The sequence below is a fragment of the Idiotropiscis lumnitzeri genome, chromosome 5 (assembly GCF_059441095.1).
Source record: "Idiotropiscis lumnitzeri isolate Australia: NSW breed Sydney's pygmy pipehorse chromosome 5, RoL_Ilum_1.0, whole genome shotgun sequence".
NCBI classification, from domain to species: Eukaryota; Metazoa; Chordata; class Actinopteri; order Syngnathiformes; family Syngnathidae; genus Idiotropiscis; species Idiotropiscis lumnitzeri.
This window is the reverse complement of record NC_142395.1, coordinates 24,094,549-24,122,499: the sequence shown is the minus strand read 5'-3', so window position 1 is coordinate 24,122,499 and position 27,951 is coordinate 24,094,549. Positions and strand designations below refer to the sequence as shown.

The following is a 27,951-nucleotide window of genomic DNA, read 5'->3' as shown; positions in this document are numbered from 1 at the left end:
CAATTTATTATTATTACAGCGATCCACACATTCTTCAGAAAATTACTTTCAGAAAAATTTATATTAATGCATCTACCGATAATATGATTTTAAATGGTAAATATGTCGTTGTTTATGTATGTTCAAAAACAAAAAGAAAGAAAGAAAAGGAAGACCAAGAAGATGATTAAAGATGCAACTTGACATGTTCGGTGTTGGACCGTACCAATATGTCCTGCAAAGGAGGGGGAGGTCCTACATGTCGTCTCGCAGGGATCAAACCAAAAGTGGTGACACGCGTGACCCTCAGTTTATCTGGAGCCGGTGAGATGGAGACAGCTGGCTGAATTTACCGACTTTTCCTCACGCATTGTCACCAAATTTGTCACGCCGTATATCAAAGGTGAGTATTGTTTCAATTGACATTTTCGGGTTGTGTTCCCGGAGCACATATTTTGTCAACTTCTTCACTCAGAGGGGGATGATGTTGTATCTCGCAAAGGCAGAAAACAAAATAAAGTGTGTGTCTCGTTGAAGGGCATTTCATCTCAAATTCAACAATAATTAAGTTTATATTAGTCATTTGGTGTTTATTTTTATGTCTTATACATATGAAGGTGGGAGCATGTTTTGGTTACTTTGTGCATACAGACTATAGTTTTGCCCCCCCCCCAATCAACACTCCCCGATAACTTTTTTTTTTACGTGGCGTCAACTCATAGAATGCATTTGAAAACCAATATGTTTGTCTGTTCATGAAAAGGGGTTTTAATTATCATAACATATAGACAATTTGGAGGTGTGACTGTTATAATATCGGTTGTGGGCAACGCATGGCTCATTGGACTGTTCACTTCTTTTGAATTGAACTTTTTATCGAGATTTACTTTCTTTTTTCCCCTTTTTTTTTAGTTGAGAGTCCTGCATTGTAATTCACATTTGCTGAATTTGGAAATGAAAAACAAAAAAAGTTACATGGCCTCTTTTCTCTTTATTATAGCTATAAAATTTCAATTGATTGTGTGTTATTATTTTATTCCCATACTGCATATTGACCCTGCATTGACACATGGGACTAAAATGGAGTCACTTGTCAAGTGATTTTTCTTTTTTTTTTTTTTTTTTTTAATATTTTTGCAAGTTTCGGACTCACTGATTTGAAAATAAAAATCTTTTTTATGATTAAACATCCTATGGGTCACATTGACCCAGGAATATTTTGGTGTACTTAGGAAACAAACAAAAAGAGCATTAATTAAAGTTTAATAATGTGGTTTAAAAACTGTAATAATTAATCAATTTAACATATTGCATTGACTGCACATGTAGTCTTTTTTAACTATTCTTAGAATTGCCTGGCCCATCTGTCAGTTTTTTTCAAACAAAGTGGCTCTTAAGGCCAAACATTTGTCCACTCCTGTTATAGCATGTTAATATAATCCTCTAACAACCATTTATTGTTTAATGAACATGTTGTATTTGTGCTAGCTATGAACCCACCAGGGCTTTGTTTAAAAAACATTAGAAAACGCTGTGTGTGCGCGTGCGTGCACTGCATTCATGTGCTGACACGTAAATAAACAGTGCTTGTTGTGAGTCATGATGACAGCGAAGGTACTGCATGTTGTGCATGCTCAAAATCCAGATTGTCAAGACGCTAGACAACACACGCTCCCTGAGAGTTGCTGGAGAAAGAAAGCAAGGAATAATCATCTCAAGGACGCGTGCGGTATGATAGCAAAAGCAACAGGCCGAGTAGAATCTGAATAATTTTTTGGGGGGGCCAAATATGTTCAAATATACAAAGAATTTGTCTCCGGTAGTTGGAGTCACTTTACTACTTGCGATAAGTCCCTATAATAAAATATACATTGAGGAGGATATATTCACAAATGTGGTGCAGTGGTACATGTTGTTTCCCTTCATGCAGATGACGTGGGTTTGATTCCTAGCCGGTCCCAACCCTGGATTAAAAAAACTGGTTAAACGCAAATAGGCTAGTTGTGGATAGTGCCTCGCTTGCTTTAGATCTTTCTCTCGCCACTTGTTTTTAACTAGTCATATTAATGGGACCACTGGACTAGCAGCGAGGAAAGAGGGCTCCATCTTTGTCGGCAAAATGTTGCGATCGATATCACGTGGGTAGCAACTATCCAAACTTGATTCATATCACAACATGCAACAAAAAACAGAATGTTACCAAAAATGAAATTGCTAGCACAGTCACATGCAGACTAAAAGCACAAGAGAAATAGAAACGATGAAGCAGAAATGTCTACGATATTGGATACCAACTATAGCGAAATTATTATTACATTATTATTAATACCTGAAAAAATTACATTTTTGGTTTTCTAATGGAAGAAGTAAAAATGTTCATATGGTAAAATAAGAAAGCTCAATGTATTCTTAACTAATTCATTGTAATTAACCTATATAATGTCATTTAAGTTTGCACCTGACTGGTCAAATTAGTGTTTTTTTAAATTATTTTTTTATTTGTTTCTATGCTAGTATATTTAAATATATATGTGAAACCGTCAGGTTGCGCAAAAAACGGACCACTTACTGGGCTGAAAAAATATCAGTGATTTATTAATCGACTTTGACTCGATTTTTATCACATTATAGTCCACTACAAAATATATATATCCCATGTAAAAATAAAGTAAAACCGTGCCAAATTAAAGTTGCTGCGGCAACCCTAATAAGAAAAGCTGAATATTACAGCACTAACAACAAAAACAAATGTCTTTAAAGCAAAATAATGTGTGCAATCATACTGAATCATCTCACTTGCAGAGTGACAAAGATACAACAACGAATCCAGTAATATTGGCACGACACAGACTAAAGTGTCACGATGAAATTTCAAGTCAACAATTTAAGTAGTTAATGGCAAGAGGAAAGAAGCTAGTGAAATGTCTCCCGGTTGTGGTGTGCATTGTTCTTTATCGTGGATTTATCTTATTGCCGATGACGCCATAATATGTTCACACGAGGATGTCTAATTGTGTGGCCTGCTGTGTGTGTTTGTTTGAAGGGTGTTGACCCGTCATTGGGCCAGTTGGCCATCCTCTGCCATCGATCCAACGTCAGTTGAGCAAACCGTGAATGAGAGCGTTTCGTCGGGGTTATAGGTCAGGGCTGGGCATAGATTGGAGGGTCAGTTTTTGCGTGACATCACTTTGCATGTGTTTGGGCCGTGGATCCGCGTGCAAAGTGGCTGCTGCTGCTGCTGTTCTTTCCACACTGACCAGATGACGCTATTCGAACATGCAGTGCTGTAGCACGTACACACACTGTGTTTTTCAGGCACACATATTTGTGTGTGTGTCTCTGGATTTATATGTGTAACATGATCTGCTCTCCGAGGTGCTGGCGTGGAGGATGGATGCTGCAATCCAGCTTGTCAGACTGAAAAGATGGAAAGAATAGCAGGGATGGTGTATGTGAGTGTGTGTGTGTTTGTGTGTGCGTGCGGCTGGTATGCAGCCCTGGCTAATAGAGAAAGAGCCTGGGGTTCTTATCTGACCTCTCCTGGGTTGACCTTTCACCCCCATCCAAGACAAGCCCTTTGTGTTCACAGAGCTGGGGCCCGCGAGAGAGCGTCTGTGTGTGTTTGCGTGTTTGCGTGTGCACTCGCGCGTTTGTGTGTGTGTGTTGCATCAAACTCTTGCCCAAACATTGTTATCTCGACCGACCTCGGTTGTGATGAGACCTCACTGAAGCTTTTATATTTTCAGAAGTTCTCTCCATAAACATTTAGATATGTTAGCTGGAATATTTTTATTTGTCGGTTATGCATTGCGTGTATTACGCATGATGAAAACATGTCAATATTGTGGATGATTGAGGGGGGGGGGGGAAGCCAGTCAGTTGTTGCTTAAAAAAAAAAAAAAAAAAGAGCTACAAAGTGTTGAAATGCTAAAGCAGCCCGTGTCGGTGACATCCTGAAAGAAAGGGGGCTCCCGAGTTTAAAGGGGGTCCTAACTACAGGTTTTGTATTTGGGTGCTTGAGTGTGGTGGTGGGAAGGCAGGGACCAAGGGGTCATAAAACACCACAATAGTGTCTCTCTCCCCAGGGTGAAAGAGAGACAGAAAGAGAAGAAGAGATGAGGAGGTGGGGGCGGGGGGAATTCAGGGATGAAAGGATCTCCCACTTCCACGTCAGGGAGGGGCGGGGATGCAAAGAAGAAAGCTCAACTAAGGTTATGTGAAAGATTTCACCACTACTCATACGTCACAAACTTCAATTGACATTTTACTTGTTTGGTGAAAATTCATAATGTAAAGTTGCCTTTTATGTGGAAATGATTGATTCAGGACAAGATGATTAAAAACATTCATAACCACGGAGCAAATAGAACAAATCTGATTAGCCTGTCATCAGCCTAACCGTATTTTCGTTTGTGGTCATTTTTTAACTCAATGACAAAATATCAATAAAAATGCCAGAATGCTAAAATAATAATTTTTCCTTTTTGCTTGTGAATCGAGGCAACTGGACTCTTCTTGTTTTCAGTTAAAGTAAAAAAAAAAAAAAAAAACTTTTTTCAATTATGCTAACAGCCAACCTTTTAATACTATTTTTTTTTTTATTTATTTATTTTACAGCAATTTTCTGGATACCCTGTGCCATTTAAATATTGTCCTGTAATATTTTAGCAGGCTTCTAATTCAAAGTGACATTTTGTCATTTGGATTGTTATGTTGATTGACTTTTGGTCCCGGTTTTCGGTCAGGAGGACATTTCCCTGCTTTCATCCTGTGTCTCCCCGAGGTTGTAAACGTCAGTCTGCTGTTTGCCAGAAGGTGTGATTACTTCCTCTCCTTCCGTGTTATGACCGGCCTTTTCTGTCTTCGTCCCCTCTTGTCTCTCTTCTACAAAGCGGTGCGAGGCAATGACAGTCTGCATTGTTTCTTTACATATGGAAGTGTGGGAGCAGAAGGTGGCTGTCGAAAATGTTTATAAATAAATGCCAAGGCAACGGTATATAACGTTTTTGCATCCTTTCGACGAGCGAACTTTTACCCCCGTTGCAACTATATTAATTGTTCAAATTTCTAGTTATCTGGTCACTGTTCACATTTTCCTTTAGAACAATTTATAACATTACAGTGTTAGCTCTAAATTTGAATGTGCAGCTTAAACTCAATCACCTAAGTACCAGTGATCTCACCCGAGATGCTATCGTACTAATATAAAATTAATCGTAATCTTTAAGACCCCAGAAAAGCTCGCTTTAGTGAGCATCAAAGGGTTAACTGAACGTGGCAATTTGTTTTTCCTTTTGCATTTTGCGACAGGGACAAGGATCAAAGAGGCTTTGAAAGAAGGACAAGCCATTAGCTTGCATACTAGCTTTGCACGATGCCTTAAAGGAGACGTCAACTCAAAAATGTTCTTGACAGGAATATGTTCTATGCGGCCCCACTAGTCTAAACACGATCTTCAGATTACAACAGAATTTGCAAACTGTGATGCATGCCTTTTTTTACTTCTTGGCTGGATTACTGTAATGCACTTCATTTTGGAGTCAGCCAGTCATCTCCAGTTGGTCCAAAATGCTTCTGCTTGCCTCCTAGATGGACCTTATAGGAGGGAGCATATAATTCAAATTCCTGTACATATTAGAGTTCATTTTAAGATTATTTTATTTGGCTTAAAATATTTCAATGTCCTCACCCCATTTTACCTCTCTGAGCTCCTCCACCGCTACATATCTGCCTGGTGCCTCAACTCAGTAGACCAGATGTTACTGGAGGTACCGTGGAGGCTCAGAGAGCGATTTTTGTTGCCGGTCCTTCCCTGAGTTAACGCGTTTACTGCCATTGACGGCTAAAGACGTCAAAGGTCCTTTTTTTTTTTTTTTTTTTTTACTCGGCTGGTAGTGAATGAGTTAATATGTCTCATTTTTACTTTATGTACAGCATCTTTGCTCCTATGGTTGTTTTTAAAGTGCTCTATAAATAAAGTTGAAATGAGTTTTAACAGGAATTAAATTCATGGCTATCTTGTTTTGTAAACTAGCTCCTCTCTGTTCATAGTCATGTGGTTAACTCGAGTCGAGATCTCGCCCAGCCCTTCTAGCTACTAGCACAAGTTGTCATTGTTAAAGACAGCTTGTGATATCATGTTTTACATTACACTAGTGTGCATCTGCGACACGACGGTGCATAATGCAGACTTTTTGTACAGCCCTTGGATCTGATTAGATTTTGCGTTTGTTCCTGATAGTGTGTTCAGTGAGTGAATGTTTTGTTCCTGCTGTGAAACAATGCAGCAATGTTCTTCTCTGTGGAGACGGACTGTTTGTCTTATTACAAAGTTCTTTGAGTTGTTCTTTCCCTCGTATTGTGTTAAATGTCTTCAGCTGAAAGGTTCTTGGTCAGAGTTGTGGAGAATGTTGGGAAGCTGCAGTCCTGCTATCTCATAGGCTGCATGTCACAAAAAGGCCATAAGTGGTTTGTTTATTTATGTAGCTGACCTACTGGTTGCTTGGGTCAGTCATTATTTGTCTTTGTGGGTGTGTGCGGGCATATGTATGCGTGGGTGTGCTTACTTGGGTTCGTATGTGAAATGGGGGTCGCCAGCATATGGGCAGAGGGGGGATTACATTGGCGTTAGCATGCACCCTTGTTAATTGCCTCCAGGTTGACCCAGTTTGGTCATCAGTCGATCGACTGAACCTGTCGCCGTGGTCACATTTCATGAAAAGCAACAATTCTATACATTATTACCGAAAATCTTATTCATTCTGCAAAATGAGTATCGTGGCAGAAACAAACATTGCAACAATTGTTGTCGGCATTAACATAAGTGTGTATTATTAAACCATGACATGAAACTGAATTAAGTTATTGACTCTCCACGTGTCATTGAGTTGAAGTGTCATTTTAACAGACCGCATTTTGAGCGAGTGTTTTCTTCATTGAGGCTGTGGTCAACCCGAGAGAGCTGCGGGGAGCGAGAGAGCGGAGAAAAACAAAGAGGGAGTAGCGTCTAGGTCAGGGTGTCCTTACTCTGTCAGTGCAGCTGATTTTATGGCATGCCGTCTGGACACATGCCTCCATTAGTAAGTGCTGTTAATGTGTATGTGAAGATGTGCCTCTGGAAGTTGCAGGCTGCTCAGTTTGTGCCTTTTAACAACGTTTGCAGCAGCCTGTGTTTGTGTTTATTTGATTATTCTCGGTTATTGCCCAGATTAGATTAAATGATGGCTTTAGAACATGTTACAATACTTAACTCATTCACTGCCATTGACGGCTATAGAAGTCAAAAAGTACATTCATTTTACAGAGGCTGGCAGTGAATGATTTTTAATCATGTTATAGGATAATTCGATGCTGTCTTTAGTTACGGAGAGTCGGTTTAACTGTTTCTATGAGCTATTTGTCATGATGGTCACTTCAGTTGGAGGTAAAGCATTAAATCAAATTAGCGCAATTTAACGTTTTGAGTGAGTAATGACTTGATTGAAATGTGCTCCAGACTTTTATCCTGAAACCCGTGAACCGAACTGTCAAGTGTGACTGATTATAAAAAAGAAAAGATAAACGCATTATGCAGACAAAGTGTTTTACAAATATTTGCCTTTTCTCCAAAACAAAAGCTTCTTGTGTTTTCTCAGAACACCAATGGGGAACTCTTATGCGGGCCAGCTGCGGACCACGCGCTTTGAGGAGGTCCTTCACAACTCTATTGAAGCATCACTACGGTCCAACATTGTCGTGCCGCGGCCGGTTTTCTCACAACTCTACCTGGAGGCAGAGCAGCCATTGGCACATAATGGTGAGTTAGGCGGACACCCACGCGTGAACGTCACAATTACTCAGCAATTGTGTGAATGCAACGTAATTCTGCTCCAAAAATGCTCAAAGACTCAAAAAAGAAATTACTTGTAGACCTTTTTTTGTATTAAAGGGTTCCTAAATAGCATACGATGATATACCGTGGGCAGAGGTGGGTAGCGTGCCCAAAAATTGCACTCAAATATATACTGTGACTTTAAAAATAAAAGTAGTCCTCCAAAAAAGTACTCAGTGAAAAAAACTACTCAAGTAGAAACTGCTGACTTCCATTTTTTTTTTATCAAAGCATTAACATAAAATGAAAACAAAAATACTAAATCAAATATAAATCTTCAAAATCTGATATTGATGAAATTCTCCAAATACAACACAAAAATAAATACAATATTTATATTGTGAAAAAATCAAATCTTTGTATAATAAAATAAAGGAAGGCAGATTCATCCCCAAGGAATGTTCTTATACTATTTTCTTTCCACTTGTTTATCAGCACCACACTCACCAACACAAGACTACAATGGGTATAAAAAGTCTACACACCCCTTTTCAAATGCCAGATTTTTGTGATGTTAAAAAAATAAATAAAAACAAGATGCATTTTCTTCACAAATATTTTCCACCATTAATGTGTCATATAACCTGTACATCTCAACAGGATTTAGAAAAATCTTTTGGAGAGGAGAAGTAAAGTTAAAACAGCAGAAAAAGTTTGGGCAGACACAGACAAGCAATGCAGTCTGTTGCCTTTCTTTTGTTGTTTGAAATGATGCCATTTGATTGGTGAAATGGATTCAAATTCACTCGTTGATCGCACCCAAGGAGGAAATTGACCTCCAATTATGTCTATGTTCAGCTATCTAAGCCCGCTGCATATAGTGACAGGCAGAACAATAAATGCTCTTCCACTAGATGGCAGCATTTACAATTGTTTCCTTATGTTGGCATTCATACAACAGAATTTCACACTGAGTAAATATGATATGAGTAAATAATTTATTTCAGTAGGTACTTTACTTTTTGGTCATTTTGAAAATGTTTCACCTCTTTTCCTTACATTTCCATCAACAGGTCGCACGGAGAATGATGAAGAGGAGGATGAAGATGGCTCCGAATCGAACAGTCCTCCAATACCCTATCAGATGAAACCCCCACCTGAGGGATGTTGCACCACAGACGGTTTGTGCAACTTTTCTTCCGGACAAGTTTACGCGTTACGACCCACGGGGAAAGCAAGTTCTACGTCAAAAATAACAAGTCTCACTCCCTGCAGGCTTCTGTCAGGCAGGCAGGGATCTGCGTCTTTCATCATTGGCGTCAGACTCCTTGGATGTGTTGCCGGGATTCATGTTGATCGGGCTGAAGTCCCCCTCCCTTCCCGAGAATCTGCTGGTGGGCGCCGTCGATCATCGTTTCCTGCCAGATGAACGAGGTCACAATGCTCTGCTGGGTAAGACAGAAGGCAAACCTTGCTGTACGTCGAGTGCTCTCCGGTAAATGCAACTGGGAAGCCGTCGCCGCCCGCTGATTCTCACCCACGTGCTTCCATGCAGGCTTCTCAGGGTGTTGCATGGGATGTGGAGAAAAGGGTTTTCGCTACTTCACAGACTTCGCCAACCACATTAACCTGAAACTCAGCAGCCAGCCGAAGAAACAGAAGCACTTAAAGTTCCACCTGTACCGAAACAACCAAGGTGTGCTGGTTAAAGGTGCGCCAATCTGCTGGAGGGGACACGGTAAGATTGATTCATTACCCGTTTATAATAGTTAGGGATTGTTTTTTTTAGTTTTATTTTTTTGACTTTTGCTTTTTTTAATTCAATTAGTTTGGATTCGTTTTTTTAGTTTTTAGAGTGGGATTGTTAGTTTGTATTATTTTTTTAAATATATATTTGCTTCATTTTAATTGTGTTTTTTTTTAGTTTTAGCTTTGGTTTAGTTTTTTTATATATGGTGTATTTATTGAGTGCTAAATTAACAAAAAAGTCAATAAGTACTGTGTATTAAAGTAATTTACAATTCCCAAATGACTGTCTGACCTTCCTTCTTCTGTGCAGTCATACAGTCATATACTCTGAAATAAATATATTAAAAAAATAAAAAACTTAAAAGATCATCTAATTAATTGACTAAGACGAAGACGAATGACACTAACTAAAAAAAAAAAATCAAATTTTTTTTTCGTTAACAAAAACTATAATTGCATTGGTTTGTATATTGTAATATAAGAGGTTTACTTCGACCAATTTTGTTTTATTGTGTTACCATTAAAAAAACATGGAGTTCCACTACGTGAATAAACAAAAGAGCGTCCGGAAAAAAATCAGCACAATATCCATGTGGATTGAATTAAATCACATTGCCTCCTCATACTACATTTTAAAAGCGGAGCTGTTGTGACCAAATCGTAGATGGTCTGGTATTTGGCTTTTTGTGCTGTCGTTTTCTACACAAAAAAACATAACCAATTGATTGATTTTAACTTTTCATGTAGTAGATGTTTCTAGAGTTAAAGAATGTCATAGGGAAGGAATCACACTTATCTTCAAAAACTGCAATAATGTTTATGGTCCAGGTGGACTACCAGTAAAATGGTAGGGACAGGTCAAGGGGTCAGAGGGAATCTATAGCCTGAAGGTAATTACACTTGTGAAAAGGATACTACCCAAATCAGCAGTTCTCACCCCTACAAATGTCAAATCTGTGTGTCGGTTGTGTTTCAGATGGCAGAATACGTCAGATGAGCTCTAGTCTTTCAGAAGCGCATGCGACATCAGAAGAACAGTCAACAAGCGTGGCGCTGATACATTCCTCATCCTCACACACACCTGGCAGTTACATAGGTGAGTGAAAATGGTCGTTTTCACTTCAGGTCAATTCCTTCCAGATACACACAGCTTCTTTTTTTTTTTGGTATCTTAAAGTGACAGTACTAGTATAAAAAGTTGCGCAATCATCACAATCACATTATTTGACTTCTTCTTGTCCATATGCAGCAGCATCTCATGCAAATGGCGTTCCTCAAATCTCTGATATCCCACACCCACTGACAAATGGCGTCCATGCCGCTTCTTCAATCGCGCAGCCGGTGATAAATCATTCAGGACCGAGGAGAACTTCGGCTAAAGGTACTGGAAGTGCATAATAATTCAATGTTCGAAATAACAGACTGACATATGTGGCATTTTGGAACATAACCTAATTGTATTCATTTCGAAAGTTGGTCCTGTATCACGTGCATGTGAGGGTAGCCATTGTGTCTGTTGTCATTAACCCCCTGCGTTTGTTCACACCTTTGAAAGGGAGCGCAGCCCCCCTGTGTTATAACGCCACGGCTGAAGGGAGGTCGCCAGCTACATTGTTTTGGGAATCGTCTTTTGTCTGCCTGATTTCATTTGCCAACACTTGAGGCTCTAAAGATTTCCCTCTCGCTTTCTTCTCTCTCGCTCTTGCTCAGTGGCCTCCATAAACCGGGGTTGTAAAATGCTCTCTTCTTTTTTTCTTACTTTCTCGCTGAATGAAAATGCTTCCTTCCTGTCAATGTTGTGTTTTTTTTTTCACGACTCCTCTAACAAGTGGGACTTTTTGACTCCGGTCTCCATCACTGCATTTCAACAGGAGGTTCTGAGGTTAATACATACAAGTTAATACATAAAATACAACTGCATCCATGTAGGCCCCTCCTAATACAATATAAATGTATGAAGTATTTAATAAAATCTATACCGCAATGACTGTACTAAAATTAACATTGGGCAGCATTCAGAAATATTTTTGTTATTATAATTATTATTTTTTTTTTTTTACAGTTTAGTAACTTTTTGGTTAAACAAAAGCAAATACGTTGTTTCTATGCTCCAGGTTTGCAGACAAATGCTGGTCCCCCCAAAAAGAGGCATAAGGGTTGGTCCCCGGAATCCTCTTCTTCAAGTAGTTTGTTAGAAAACACATCGAAGACGCCACCATCGTCATCAGTTTTGCCGTCATCAACGGCTCCCGCAAATGGAGCCAGATTAGGTAAAAATTGTCAATTAATTCATATGACATGAACATATATATATATATATATAATATATATATTATATATATATATATATATATATATATACACACACACATATATATATATATTTCTTGCGCTTTCTCATCCATCCAGATGCCGCTGCCACACTGAGTTCCTCAAAGAGGTCCTTAACCACACTTTCTCCCTCTGGGGTGTCTGTTGCTGTGCCTGATCAGCTGTTACACACCTGTGGCCTACAACCTGTCATCTTTAAAGGTCGGTCACGTTAATATTAATATCACTTAGAGGACAGTGATCTACTTTTGGGATACCCGTAGTTCTGAAATAACATATTTGCTGAAATTACAATTAGCATTATTTATTGATCAACAAATTTGTGAAGACATTTATCATGTTAATAATTTCTCACAGGAATTATGATTATGGTTTACATATTAGGGAATGGGACCTGTATGAAACTTTATTTCAATAAATATTTACATTTGTATCTGTATACCTTTCCTCGACACAGGTCATGGCCCACTTCCTCAGCTGACTGGCAATTTTAGTGAAGTACTCGTCAGCTCTCTTCTGCAGAGTTGTTACCTGAGCTCGCAGACCCTCCCTCGAGTCTACCAACACTACGGACCCTCACCCATTCAACCGCTGTCTACTGAGATGCAGATCCTCCTCACTGTCTACTACCTTGTTCAGCTTGGTCAGTGTCACACACTATAAAGCTAAAATGTGATTTTTCAAATTGTTGTTGCTGTTACTCACAATGGCCACTAGAGGGCAGATTGGCACTTTATCAGGTATATTGTCTAAAACTGCAAATGTAAGACTATTTGAAGCACCTATTCTATTTTTTCAACATTGTATATTTATAATACTGTTTTCTAAAAGCTAAGACAGTTTTCATTGTTTGAATTCACCTGATTCCTCCATGCTTATGATTTCTCTTTTTTCGAAATCACGTTTGGCAAGGCCCTGAGCAAGTGCCTCTGATCGAGGACTTGGAGCAGATATTTATGAGGTCATGGAGGGAGTCGCACCTCAGTGAAATAAGACAGAACCAACAACCTCAAGCACCTGCCACCCAAGGGAGGCACTATGGAATTGAGGTATACACTCATCGTGTATTACTATGTTTGGTTCAATGGTAAAAGTAATACTACGCCTGCCTAAAGATGGTGTCTTTAAACTACTTTTGCATCCAATATAATAACCATGTGACGTAGTAAATGTTATTATTCTCACAGTTGTTTGTGGAAGTAAATTATTATATGAAAATGCATTTGTATGAAAAAAAGTGCATAAATTTGCTTTTCTTGGCTCTACAGGCACCTCCTGCTCTTCCAGGGCTCCCTCAGCATCTTGGCTTAGCACCACAGCAACCTCTGACACCCAGCCAGCTTCCTTGGCTCGCCCAGCTGGCTGCGTCGTCCTGTGGAGAGGGGGTGGTTGTGTTGGGGGAGCAAGTGGGATCTTTGGCTCAGGGACTTCAGCAGATGTTTAGCAAGTTGATGGAGGGACGGTTTGAAAACACAAATTATATAGTCGTCATCGTGACCGCTTCCGGGCATGAAACACAGTCCTGTGTGGTAGTCACAGGTGGGAGTTTGTCTTGGAACAAATTGTAAAAATAACAAATGAATTAGACGTTACGCATATTTGTGTTCTTTCGGTACAGGTAAACACCAGTGTCGAGCCTTGGCCGAAAATATGTTCTCTCCCAATGAGGGTTTAAGAGAAATCAACCACCAGCTTTCTTCTGGTGAAGCCCAGGAGCTCATCCAGTTTTGCAGTTCCCTTGGACAAGGTGTGCTTGATTCTCTTCCTTGGAATGTATGACTCTCTGTTGTGTTTGTATTGTTCATGTTCTGTTCTATTACAATTTGTCCGATGATTTGACATCCCGGCTACGTGCACGCTGATGTGAGTCGACGAAGCATATTAAATCACAGCATCTAACTTCCCGTTTCACAGATGGTGATATGGATTCCCTGCTGGACAATGCAAACTTGGACAGCAACGAGCCCTCTCCCTTATCCAGCAGTCAGGAATCAACAGAGGAAAAGAGTGTGAAAAACACACACAGTCCAAAAGACTCACAAAGCCCGAAAGAAAAACTTCTGCCTGCGAAGGAAACGTGTTCAGGTGAGACGGATGACACAAATACGATAAAGTGCATTTTTTACTTTACACACCATATAAACCCGTGCGTGAATGCGCGTAGAGTACTCTGTGGAGTGGCGTGATATCCGGCCCATCCAGCTGGCAGTAGCCAGAAAACTGCTGTCTCACGTTTGCGCCATAGCAGACTCCAGCACACAGAACTTGGACCTGGTGTCCTTTGACCGGGTCAACTTCCTCATCCTGGTCCCTCCCTCCGAGGTCACTTTTCAACAGACTGTACTCCACCTCTGGAGCTCTGGTTAGTGACGTGTCACCACACATTTCTCCTCAACCCACATTTGACTGCCCTCATCCACGTTGACTTGAACTTTGGATTTCAGGGGTTCTTCAAGAACTTGGAAGTATCGAACAAGATTGTGTGTCTCAGCGGGAAGCGGAGCGCTATGTGGTCAAAATGGATCAAAGTGCTCAAGTGCGAGTTGACAGCCTCATACAGGAAGCACACAGCAACTCCTATACGCTTTACATCCTGGTCCATGACCACGCCCACTGGGATGTCAGCAGGTCTTTATGATACAGAAATGACACGCAGATGTGTCTTACTTTTTGACACTCTCTTTTCTGTTCTCTCTGCTTCTCAGCGCCTCTTACTGTAACACAGACTCTGGTTTGGGTCTGGTGGACCAACTATTGAATTCCAGAAAGGTCAGGGATGCTCCAAACATCCTGATTCTCCACGTTACGTCATTCCCGTTTGCTCTGCAGACGCAATTCACACGCATCAGCCCCTATAATGAGATCCACTGGCCCTCTTCATTCAGTAATGTGAGATTTCAAACATCAAATCAAACATACAACAGAAGCACATTGTAACAATTGGGTTGGCGTGTTTAGGATGTGGACCTGTATCATGAGAGAACACGCTATTTTGGTGTCTCCGAGCTTTTAGAGTCGACACGCTCAGGAAGCAGCCTGCCTCTGATGCGATGCGATTCTTCTTTTGAGAGTATGGCATCTGCCCTGGAGGAAAGGTACACACTGTCAGTAAAAACAGAAATAATTTCTAGGTAACGATGCTAAAAAAAAAAAAAAGGTATGAACCGTTTTCCATTTCTCTCAGGTTTCCAAAGCTGCACAGCGCTGTGATCCGTACGACCGTTCTGATCCACCACTACTGCACAGCACTGATGGCCGTTTCTGGAAGAATCGGCGGCTCACATAATCTTCACAAGCACACGTCTGTGGAGACGCTTGGCATCGTGCAGGCGCTGCTCAGTGCCGCCCAGCAATGCCCCGCCCACCACGGTCACATGATCTTGCTGCGGATCCCCTCTCTGGCTCTGGCAGCGTGGGCGCATCGGCGGCTGTCCCGAGTGAGGAGGCAGCTGGGTCTTGAGGAGAGCTTTGAGATCATACTGGGCAATCCGAGCCAGCCGTTGAATGTCGGACACAGCTTTATTGATCAGATTAAGGTGTGCAAACGTAGCAAGTAAATAGTAGCGATGGGGAAATGAAGCTTCAAATTTGCTTCATGAAGCTGTTGTTGTCATTTTCGAGTCCTCTAGATGGCACTGTTGGTTAAAAGTAAAGGGTTTAAAAAAATGGCAAAGCCCAATGTTGAACAGAGAGTGCCATCTACTGGTGTCCAAAAATACTACAACTGGTTCATGTATGCTTGGCCCTCTTCAAATGAATGACTATTTTTTTTTAAAACTTGTACTTAACTGTATTTGCTTTATGTAGCTTTGGCTCAAAATCCAAGAAGCTGACTGGGTTCCTCGTACCTACCTGGAGCTCGAGGCTCTTCCCTGCATTCTGATTCTGTCTGGAGCTGAACCTCAAGGCGAATCACTTCCCAGGTTGGCACACTAAGACCAAAACAGTAGACCCCCGCATTGCCTCTTCTTGCGAAATTCTCAAACAATGGCTAAACAGTTTGTTTATTCCATCTGTGACTCCATTCTTCCCACAGGTCACTGAAGTACTGTGACCTTCGAGTGATAAGCTGCTCCTATCTTCAACGCACCACACTCGAGCAAGAGTTGGGACTTGCAGCATACCTGCTGAAGGCGGAATCTCGGTCCCCGCACAACCCGGGGCCAGGAAGCGACGTGCTGGAGAGTGATGCGGATAAACTCAGCAGCACCGACAATGAGGAAGAGGAGGGCCAAGAAAACGGTAGTCAGTGACTATTGTTTTTTATTTAAGTTTGATGATTTAATTCATGAGGAGGAGTCAGTGTATTAATGTTCTTCGTTCCTTTCCTTCTAGAGGGCTCTCCTGTGTCCTCCAACCAGCCACTCCAGTCCAGCCCAAATGTTGGAGCATTAGACCCGTCCCCACCCCAGAGCAGCACGTCTACGTCTCCAAATGCCCCAAAGAGCACAGTGGACACCACCCCGTCTCCTTCCCGGGTTCACATTCAACTTCCTCCACAGTCCTCTTCGCAGTCATTTTTATATCATCAGCCTTCACTTCATCACCCCAGCCAGTCTATAGCCCAGACGTACTCCCTGGCCCAACCCATTTTCCAGCCACAGATTCTGAGCCACAACCCATTACTCGCCCAATCAAACTGCCAACCTTACTTCCAAATACTCCCACAACACCACGTCTCCCACCCGCCACCGCAACCGCTGGTCCCGCTCCGGCCTCGTCGTCACCCTTCCAAATCGACCTCTTCTAGCTCTTCGTCGCCCCGAGCCTCGTCCCCTCATCTGAGCTGCTCCTGGGCACGGGGAGTAAGTCGCCCACCCTCGGTGCTCCTCCCACGCTCGCTTTACGATATAATCACTGCCAACGATGGCAGCGGCCTCCCGCGATGTACCTCCTTCCTGCCACATATGTCTGTAGCGTGGGCCAGCAGCTTCAGGTGAGACGACTTTATCATATAACGTAATTGTTCTTTGACCAATTCGATTTCTGGTACATTTTTGATGAGTCGCCCAGCAACAAGCCATCATTTAATAAAATGACGAAACGAATGTTTTTTTTTGCGCAGGCCTTTGCTGAGTAAGATGATGACGTGCACTGAACAGTCGCTGTACTATCGCCAGTGGACGGTCCCTCGCCCTTACCACATGGACAGCAGCAATCGCGCTGAAGGACGCGGCGACAACTTTCACCCTCGAAGGTTACTCCTCAGCGGACCCCCGCAGGTAATTTGGGTCGTTTTCTCACTAATCGTCAAAGTCGTGCTGTGTATTTACGTTCTTTTGGCTATGATGTCTTTAACCAGGTAGGTAAGACAGGCGCGTACCTGCACTTCCTCGGTATTCTGTCTCGGATGCTGATCAGGCTGATGGAGGTTGATATCTACAATGAGGAGGAAATCAATTTCAGTGAGTAAATCCGCAAGTGAGAATGAAGAAATAATTACATGTGATGTTAAAGTGGTGTTTGTGCATTTGTTTAGTGGTTTTAGATGTCCAATTAGACGGGGTTCAATACACCCCACCGAATGCCTTGTGGCCAGATCCAGATGTTATGAAGACTTTACCCTTTGACTACATCGTCCATGACCCCAAATATGACGACATCAGCTTAGTCTACTGCCCCGGACATAGACCAGCTTCGGATGGTAGGGACAGTCTGACAAATATAGACAACGGTGCTCAAGGGAGCATGTCTATATACTCAAGTATGGAACAATGGCATTTGAAATTGTGTATTTCATGATATTTTGTTTTTTGTTGCCTTTGCAAGCCAACCCTGTGCAGCAGGAGGAAGTGTGCCTCAGGAGGCGCACAACCAGAATCAAACTGTCCAAGTATGCGGCGTTTAACACTTATCACCATTGCGAACAGTGTCACCTGTACTTGGGCTTCAACCCCAGATACCAGGTCAACAACACACAAGCGAACAAATAAAAGAAACTACAGTTTTTTTTATTTTTTAAAAGCTTCAAGCCTTTTTTTTTTGTTCCAAATCTAGATGTATGAGTCGACACTGCATGCCTTCACGTTCACCCATCTGCTGCTTGGAGAAGAAATCCAGCTCTACTTCATCATCCCCAAGTCCAAAGAGCACTACTTTAGCTTCAATCAACCGGGAGGCCAATTGGAGGGTATGCGGCTGCCTCTCGCCGCAGACCGGGTGAGTCAGGGGATTATCAACATTCTGGTCTATAGATGCTGGTGATCATGTTGAAAGTTTTCAATTATGTAAGCCAAAGTTTTTTTTAATTCTTTTTCTTAGTGTGGATCAAGCGCAAAAATTGCAATGCACATTTTGTAACACTGGGTGGTGCTGCAGCTTACTCATATATTGTTGGCCAAATACTACTTACCCGAATGTTGCAGTTCCACACTAGTGAAAATAAACTACTGTATGCTATATTGTTGAGGAAGCAATAATAAGAGAGCATTACATAAACTTTATTTCATTTTGAAACGCTTGGATGTGTTTGCTGTTAGAGTGTGCATTTAGTTAAGTTGTGTATTGGTTATCTAAAGAAAGCAAGTCAGTCATTAAAATCACTGTGCTCCTTATTAGTGAAGCTGTTAAATGATAAATGTTAAAATTGAAATGCTATGAATTAGTCCAGAATTATTATAAGACATTGGAGGGGGAAGCAGAAAATAGCAGACGTATATAAATAAAATGTCCCCCGTATCTTTGGGCAACATGGCCTTCAAAAAGTAAGGATAAGAAGAAAAACTGCGAACGTGTTCAATATATTCATTAATTTGAATGGGAAAGTGCAAAACAGTTTCCAGGATGTCCTGAATGACTTGAATGTTTTGACAAAGGAATGGTTAAAACAGGTTGACAAACGTGGAGTCACTATTCAGCGTTCACACAACGATGACCATCTCATGTTCTTTCGTCAGAGCCCGGACTGCATCAAGAGTCCGATCTTCACTCCAACCACCGGGCGCCATGAGCACGGTCTCTTCAACCTTTACCATGCGATGGACGGAGCGTCACACCTCCATATCCTGGTGGTCAAAGAGTACGAAATGGCCGTCTACAAGAAGTACTGGCCCAACCACATCCTGCTGGTGCTGCCTCCTGTCTTCAATGGAGCTGGAATAGGTGCGCCTGTTGCCGCCAACACAAAACACAACCAAATTCTGTTCAGAGTTCATCTCTTAAAAAAAGGGGTCCTGGTTCTCTTCCAAGGAGCTGCTCACTTCCTGATTAAAGAGCTCTCGTACCACAATCTGGAGCTGGAGCGTAGTCGTCGGCAGGAGGGCAGCGGGCCGATCAGTGACGTGTGGCCCTTCATTATCCTGGCGGATGACTCGTGCGTGATGTGGAACGTAGTGGACTTCGACGCACGCAAGTACATGTCCACACACTTTGTACTTATATTTCTTTCTTCAAAAGCGTTTGCAAATATTTTTTCGGTTCGAATGTTTTTCATATGAAAGGCAAATACTGTGATAAATGTACTTACATTTTTTTTAACAGTTAAAGATTAAATGTATTGCCCTTAAAAGTTAAGTACAACTGAACTGAACTTAAAAACATAATTTGCTTGAAAAATAAATCAAATGCACTTTGCATTAAAAGTGTACTTTAATGATTTAAAAAAAAAAACGTGTGAACAGGCAGTATCATCCAAGCTTAGCTCTTATATGATTGTAAATTGTATTCTTACCACTAGAGGGAGTCCACGTTCCACTAATGGTAAAAGAACAAATTCTGTCTCTTGAGTGTAAACAAACAGGAAAAGATTGAACTAAAACTAAAAGCGCATACATATTTACTTTTTAGGTGATGATCGATGCAGTCAAATGTAACATTAACAGTTTGCACATTGTGAATGAATGTTTTATGAAGTCACTAATAATCCCCATTGTCAATGCTTTGGCTCGTTTACAGGAGAGACTGTTTAAAGCTGGACGTTGCTCGCCGCAAACTGTGTTTATTTACAAACTAGGCTTATGGATCGAGCATGTATATTTCTCGTCTCTTACTGTACCTCTCTTTTTGGAAACCCTAATAATTGCCCAATCGTATTATATAATTCACCTTACATTGGATTATTCTCAGTAGAATGATGGCTATCTAGTTTTGAAAAAAAAAAAAAGTCAAGAAAAACCTGAGTTTTATAGGAATGCATCAATGACTAACCATGATGATTAGCAGTCTTTTTTTTTTTCCTCTGTCTGCTGCTGCTAGTGGTCCAGTAGAGCACGCTGCGTCACTGAAGCAGGTGTTGCAGCACATGGAAGGCTGTCCAGACCTGGCCCACTACGGCCTGTGTGGGATTAGGAAGTGGAGCAGTCATGTACTCACAGGTTAGAATTCGTGATGGCCGAAGAGTATTTCCATCCTCTGGAAATGCCAAAATAGTGATGGGGACCATTGCAAAGTAAAGAAAATAATAAAAATCCACTTTAATGAAGATAAAGAACAATGTAGTGTAAAATATAACATTTTAAAATGAAGTAAATGAGAATCCAAAGAAAGATGTTTGTATTATAAAGTGCAATTAAGATTAAATACACACACACACACTCATGTTGAACATTTGTGTTTTGATTTTTGTCTTTATGGTTAAGATTTAAGTTAAGTTAATTGTCCCCAACCATGCTCATTGTGAGTGTTTTCATTCTACATTTTTTAGTTAGTTTGCACCATCCATTAAACATCTGAAAGTGCATTGGCCACTGTTGCTCTGGGCTTTTTTTATTTTTTTTTTATATCTTAAAGTCACTTCTAACAAATATTTTGGCTCGCAACTCAACGCTAAAAAAATCTCCTAAATTGCGACACTTTAAAGTCAAGCTATCACTTTACACTGTAAAATGCTCCACAAAATATGATCCAAAAACATTTTCACATCATTTCCAAATCCTCTCAGCATTACCCTTTGAAAAAAAAAAGAATTCCCCGGCAAAACTGTCAAAATGGTGGCTCAGAGTCTGAGCCTCAGACTCTCCTTAACATCTGCTGACAACCCAGACTAAAATGAGCTCTTCCCCAGTTTATGAAAATCTTTGTCGAGATCAACCACGCCAACTTGCTTCCCTGACACAATTACTTCTTTGTCATTACTCTGTACTTTGGCGTAATCTTGGCTTATCTTTAAGTGTGACAGAAAGAGCACAAAAATATGCAAAGAGGTGCATGATAATAATAGGAATAACCGTTCATAACTATTAGTCGTGATTTAGGACTAAAAGGAGTTTGATTCGTCTTGTGTCTAGGCCCCAACCAGAGGGAGCCTTTCTCCCGAGGTCACATCCATGACTTCCTCCTGCTCAACGTGGACCGGAGTCAGAACGTCCAGTACGACCAGAACCGCTTCACTTGTCACGACGTGGACTTCACCCTGCGGCTCCACAGCGCCGGAGTGCTCGTTTGCCGCTTTAACAACTTCAGCGTCATGAAGAAGCAGATCGCCATCGGAGGGTACAGGACGTTTATCATCAAGACCAAGGCAAGGATGCAGAAACGTCCGTTTAAACATTTTCTATGCATTTAATGTTGTTTTGGGGAAATTGATGAGAGGGCAATTCTGCACAGATGACGGACGTTCCCACTTCAGTGGGGCCCTCTCAGTACGTGTGCGCCCCAGACAGCAAGCACCTTTTCCTGGCCACCCCGGCTCAGCTCCTGCTGGAAAAATATCTCCAACACACCAGCCACAAGCTCTTTCCTCTCAGCACCAAGAACTACGAACACCCGGTCCTGTCCGTGGACTGTTACATTAACCTGGGCCCGCAGGTAAAAACGCACCACATATATGTGATACTTTTTTTCTTTTTTCAGAAATTCTCGGTTATAATTGGCCTATTGGTTATTTACATGGCGTGACAAAAGTAGGCCTCAACTTGGAAAAAAAAACAAAGACATTTACAGTTATTTTTCATGGCATCTTGTCCTTCCTCGCCTCTTTCTTCCTTCTCTCAGGGTTGTTTTATTCTTCCATTTTTATGCACTAATAAACCTTCTTTTCTGCTTTTCTTATTTTGTTCCTACCTTCCCTCCTTTATTTCCTGCCCTCCTTGCCCCAGACTTGATTTTTATTCATGCACCCTTACATCCTTCCTCCCTTCATTTATACCTACTTTTCTGCCTTCCTTCAATCCCTCCTTTCTCCCGTCGCACTTGTTTTTCCATGCATCCTTATATTCCATCCGTCCATCCATTATCCAAGCCGCTTATCCTCACAGCGGTCACAGGCACATCGTTATATTAGTGATAGGAAAATGAAGCTTCACGATGCTTCATGAACCAGTTGTTGTGTTTATTGAGCCCTCTAGATGGCACTCTTTTCAATATAGGGCGAAAGCACACTGACCCCTTAAACTCCTTTCTTCGAACCAACAGTCCCATTGAGAGGAGTCAAAAAAAAATAATTTTTTTTTTAAACTCATGTAAAGCACTTTGAGATGTATTGCATTATATGTATGAAAAGTGCTATACAAATAATGATTCATTGGTTGCTTGATTGATCTTTTCCTTCCTTGCATGCCTTCCTTCCCTCAAAATTTCCCAGCACATTTTCATTCTCTGACCACGGTACTGCTCCATTTGCAGAGAATCAACGCTTCAATTTACTGTTTATGCTTGTACTGCACCGTAACTTCAAGTAGTGTATGTGACGGCCCACTCTCGCCTCCGTCTCGCAGGTGACCGTGTGTTTCGTCAGTTCACGACCTCACTCCGTCAACATCTGCACCACGGGCCTGCTTTTCAGCGGCCTTCTCCTCTGTTTCGCTGACGCCTTTGTGACCCCCAGCTTCCTCAAGAAGTTCACCTTCCTCAAAGGTGCACGTGCCATGCAACTTAATGACACTCAAATGCCAAAAAAAATTACCTATAGAGTAAATCATCTTGGGTCTGTCATCGCTCAACTGTGCCTCCCTGCAGGCGCGACTCTTTGTGTAATCAGCGCCGATCGCAGCTCCTTGAGGCAAACTGTCGGCAGGCTGGAGCTGGAAGAGGAGTGGCGCTTCCGACTCAGCGACGAATTCCAGACGGCAAACGCCAAGGAGGACCGACCTCTCTTCTTCTTGACAGGAAAACATATATGACAAGGAACGAACGAGAAGATTTTCTCAAAAAGAATTGTTTACATGCATGTTATGTGCTCTGAACTGAAAATTGCCATTTTTAATCCCATGAAGAAAATCACCACTTGGGGATTTCCAGAGCAGGGCATTCCGTCCCGGGGGTGGAATGGGCCGACCCTCCAGCCCGGCCGGACACCCATTTTTGGGGCATGGGGCGGCATTCACAGCTCTGGGGATTTCACAACAGGCAGCCTGGTTTTGCAATAAATGAGTGGGATTTGTATCAAAAGTGATGCACTGGCAAAAAATAAGGATACTTTTGGAAAATAATGAATTGATGGATGTAATGTAGTGCTTCACGTCTTTTTGTGCACTTTCCTACTAGATGTATGTGAGAAATCGATGCAGGTGCAATGTCTTGATGCAATATTCTGCAGCCTTACTTTCTGCAGACGTTTAACAGTCGACACAATCATTCATTGTATGAGGGTAGCCGATTTTTGGCAAGAATTTTTGGTTTTTTTCCCAATAGATGTTTTTTTTTGTAGAGATGTACATGTATTTGCATGTTAATTATTTTAAGAGTATTTGGAGTACTTATCTACTGCATGTGTTTGTCTCGTTGTCAGGATGTAGACTGCAACGCTTCCCTTTGATGGTTTTGTACTTTAAATCGCATGTCATAATGATTTGAATGCCTTCACTTGTATAAATGTACAGATATTTTCTAACTTCGAATGTGTTGTTTTTGACATGTTTGAGTCTTTTTTTACGGCATGGGGTTCGAGTTTTGTGACCGATGTAAATCCGTGGCATAAATGTGAGGGGTTGGGTTAGACCCCATAATGGTCATTTGCACGGAGGATCTGAAAGAGGGAGGGCTGTGCCACTGTGGGTGTGGTCTCAGTCTTATTTCAGTCATGGCCAATATAAGAGCTTCCTTTCATTGCCTTTAAATCTGGCGCACAAGTTCTACATTAGAGTCTCAACATGGCATAAGCACATCTGCGTCATGTGAGCATTTTGAGACCTCCCAATCCTGATTGTTCACATTGACGGTTTAGGGATGATTTTAAAAAAAAACGTAATACAATTTTTCATGATGACCATTGGTAATATATTTGAAAGAAATATATTGCATTAGACCAGCGGTTCCAAAACGGATTAAATCCATTTTACCTCAAATATCTCACAATAAAAAAGTGGGAAAAAAAATTTGCAACTGCATTAAAAAAAATAAATAAAATACTGTAAGCATTCACAGCTTTTACTTAATCCTTTGGCAGAAATGACAGACTTATTAATATGATGCCACAAGTTTGGCCTCTTCCTTTAAACCTCTCTATGCTATCGACTGATAATTGCAACTTCTGTCACTGTGCTACTTCTATTTTGTCCACAATGAAACTTACCATCTGTATTTTATCGCATGCTGAGCTATGTGTTAAATTTTACACGTTAATAATAGATGTTGGATGCTTCGTGAGTGTGGATGTGGGTGTGCTTCATGTCCAAGTGAGCAGTTGTTGTGTTGTGTAATACCGGCATGGTGGCATCAACAAATGTGTTTGTACATACATAGACTGTGACGTTAGAAGGGCCCTCCAGCTTTCTCAAGTTACCGTCTAATAGTCCGTTACGAGAGTGCGCTTGGAGGTAAATTTAGTCCAAAACACTGCATGCTGAATTTGCTACTCTGGATCACAGGACTACCCAGAGGAACTTTTGCACAACCACCGTATATCTTACAGGAACTTTACGAGCTCCAAATGTATTTATAGAGCACAATTATTTTTTAAAAAATGATTTAAAGTCATCTTTTTGACTATTATCTGCCTGAAAACTTCCCTACGCCATTTTTCTGCATATTTATTATGTATTTAAGACAACATTTATTTGGATGGCCTCAACATAGTACATATGAATGATAGCCGCAATTAAAAGAGATCATTGATAAGAAAATATATGGATGTATGCTTGTTAACAAACTGGTTTGTTACTTTATATTCTTCCTATTTTAATGTCGTAACTATGAGTAAACGAGTAAGTAAATAAGTCATTGCTGCAATTTCTTCATAGATTGCACTCATCCAGTCATTCTCACGTTCTTGTTTGTTGTGTACTGTCATGGCTGTAATAATTTACCTTTGCCAGATCAAACACTAAAATATTGACTACTGTCGAGGTACACTTGAGCAAGGCATTGGCCTATTATTTAACTCAAGTAGTGTAGCGGTGTTTGCAAACACCTTTCATGGTGACATTGGTCATTGCCTGCCTGCATGTGTGTGATCGCTCGGTGTGGCGGTCCAAACAAAATATTCATCGGAATATGAGTTAAGTTTCCTCTTTACTTATAATAAGTAAAATGTAAAAAATAATAACAGTAATTTTAAAAAAAAAAAGTTTAAAAAATGTAATGCTGTAAGTACATTAAAATAATAATAATAAAAATGATAACATTTCAAATGAAAAAAAATCTCAAGTCAAAAATAAAAAAAGACGTCATTTTGGAGAAAAAAAAAGTGTCTGACACAACAACATGTTGATTCTCTCTTGATTTGTCGTAGAGTTCTGTTGGTGCCTAACAACAATGTGCGCCGTTGTTATCACCACATCGGGAACTTTCGTCACACTTCAGGCCACATTTGATGATTACATAACAGCACCACGATGTTGCGGCTCTGTAGGCTCAGGCCACACTTCCACGGTACGTCTCCCGTTTACACTAAACCACATGGGGGCCAAAGTTCATCTTCAACTGAGGTGTATCATTGATGTACTTTTGCGTTGCTGTTTATTTTTTCTCCTCTGTCGATAGGTATGCAGCCATGGTGCAGCAGCTGTAGTCTTACTATTTGCCAAACAAATTTTATGAAAGTCAAAAGTTTATCTTGGGCATAAGTGCTTTCAGCATACGGCAAGCTTAGTCGAGTGACTGTGCAGTCGGGAAAGAAGCTCAATTTGGGGTAAAAACAACATTCTTATAAATGCATTTGACAATTGGGATATGCTCCAGGACGCCTGCAACCCTAGTGAGGAGAAGTGGCTCGGATAACGGATGGATGGATTCAGTGTATATGAAAAGTCTACACACCCCTGTTCAAATGGCAAGTTTTTGTTATAAAATGTAAAAAAAATAATTTGTTCCCCATTAATGTGACCTATAACGGGCGCGTCTGTAACGGCAATTTTCAGATCTCTCCGGGGATGTTCAATAGATTCAAGTCTGGGCTCTGACCAGGTCTATAAAGCTTTTGCATACTTGTGCGGGGGAAATGTTCTTTGCGAAATTCATCACAAGACATCACTTGTGGGATTCCGCGTTGGGGGCAGGGCCAATGTTTTTTTTTTTTTGGTGGTGTGTGGCTCAGGAAGCTTTCTTATTGGCTTAGACCCGCCAATCCCCCCAACCTCGCTAAGCAACACCCCCATCTCCGTGGTGATGAAAGGAATGCATTCTTGACCTTGAAGGGAGCGAGCCACCAGGGTACACTTGTCTCAGCAAACCACTTTCCTCTCATGTCCCCTCTCACGTGTCAGGAAGCGCCGAATATTGCTGAACCAATACCTGTCAGCATGTACGCACTATGAACACACACACACACACACACACCCCCAACCACGCACACGATCACACGCACACGCACAGCCACACGCACACACGAGTGTGAACCAATGTTGACGTCAGATGCCCACCGGATAAATTCTAATGGCTGATAGCATCACAGTGTATACAATGATGTGAAGGTTTGTCCCATAAAATAAAGCCAAGGAATATTCTCTATACACAGAAAATATTACTACCCATTTAAGATCAACTGACCAGCATTTTCACCCGTAGAATTATGTGTTCTGAGACAAAATCAACACATTACTGACCAACGTAGACTCTCTTTTTTTCACCAGACTAAAAAGTTTGTTAGTCATCAACAGTAGGGGTTTTACACCCTCCCCCACCCCACCCCTCCTGAGAAGCCAGAATAATAGCTTTTATGCGAAAATAAACATGTCAAGCAAAACAGTCATTTGGATGATTTAGTGACACCTCCAACTATAAAACAGCCCAAAATGGTAAGGATTTTGATTACAAATAATTCATTTACAGATAAAAAAAAAAATAAGAAATGCGTCATGAGTGACCCTGACCCCCACGTGCATTTTGACAGCAAGAAAATGTGGTTATTTTCTCACAAGCATAAGAGAACATAACAAAGTAATTGCGCAACTTTCAACTGTCTGCCACCCACAAACGCATTGTGGAAATTTTCCCTCCAAAAGACTCTCTTCGCTCTGAATTTGCCTTTTGGCTCCTCCCTCTGAACTCTTCCCGCTGACGACTCCTTGGTAAATCATTCAGTTCTTGGAAAAGACTGCACGTGTTTCCTTGTTCTTCTGCGTTCTGTGTGTCTGTGTGGTTGTGCACACTTATGTGTGTGTGCACATATATGTATGCATGCATGTGTGTATTTATGAGAGACTGTGAGCAAATCACAACGGACACATGTCAAACGGTTGTGGAGCATAGCATGGACTGATAACAGAAAACGATCCTCTGGCTCGTATTTTACACACACACCGTTGCGTCGCAGTGGCGACGCTGCATTAAGAGCGAGTTGGGTGTCCTATGAGATTGCACTGCTTTACTTTTGTTTATATTTTATATTTGATACAGAGAGCAGTGATGAAATTACAAAATGGTGTATTGATAAACTTTCATTTATTTATTGTTTTAGTGTATCTAAAATGTTTATCATCCTGAGAGACTTGTGGGCATGGCTGTAATTAGTCAAATGTTTTTGGCTAATGATCCCTATGAACTCTGCCTGGCAACATGGAAAAAAAACTCAGACCAATTCTTTATTTCGACTTTATTTCAGTTGTGAACATAACTGCATGGTGTAAGATCTTTTTTTTTTTTACTGGCCTGGGCACAGTAACGATGTCACCTTAGCAATTCTGCCTAACAACACGTGACCACCACAAGAACCAATTATTGTACGAGGGCATTTTTGTTGAACTTAGCTTTACCTGCTAACTTTCTAT

General features: G+C 41.1%; 1 protein-coding gene across 2 annotated transcripts; it reads left to right on the top strand.

Annotated features, from left to right (window-relative positions):
* Window positions 1-300: 300 nt before the first annotated feature.
* Window positions 301-23,313, top strand: greb1 (growth regulating estrogen receptor binding 1). Of its 2 annotated transcripts, none has more exons than XM_088295943.1 (34): window positions 301-382; window positions 7,614-7,774; window positions 8,863-8,970; window positions 9,065-9,241; window positions 9,345-9,527; window positions 10,515-10,634; window positions 10,788-10,919; window positions 11,653-11,808; window positions 11,948-12,070; window positions 12,327-12,512; window positions 12,782-12,918; window positions 13,138-13,408; window positions 13,488-13,616; window positions 13,784-13,954; window positions 14,034-14,231; window positions 14,314-14,497; window positions 14,575-14,758; window positions 14,828-14,964; window positions 15,054-15,405; window positions 15,677-15,792; window positions 15,906-16,111; window positions 16,205-16,805; window positions 16,935-17,091; window positions 17,172-17,274; window positions 17,349-17,513; window positions 17,639-17,775; window positions 17,867-18,028; window positions 18,766-18,970; window positions 19,058-19,220; window positions 20,063-20,181; window positions 21,094-21,326; window positions 21,413-21,613; window positions 22,522-22,660; window positions 22,763-23,313. In XM_088295943.1, exons 2-34 carry the CDS (start codon window positions 7,621-7,623, stop codon window positions 22,924-22,926), a joined length of 5,973 nt encoding a protein of 1,990 aa, XP_088152069.1. In that variant the 5' UTR covers window positions 301-382; window positions 7,614-7,620; the 3' UTR covers window positions 22,927-23,313. The 2 variants fall into 2 exon arrangements, with proteins under 2 accessions (XP_088152069.1, XP_088152068.1); XM_088295942.1 differs by having other exon boundaries at window positions 15,906-16,114.
* Window positions 23,314-27,951: the final 4,638 nt, after the last annotated feature.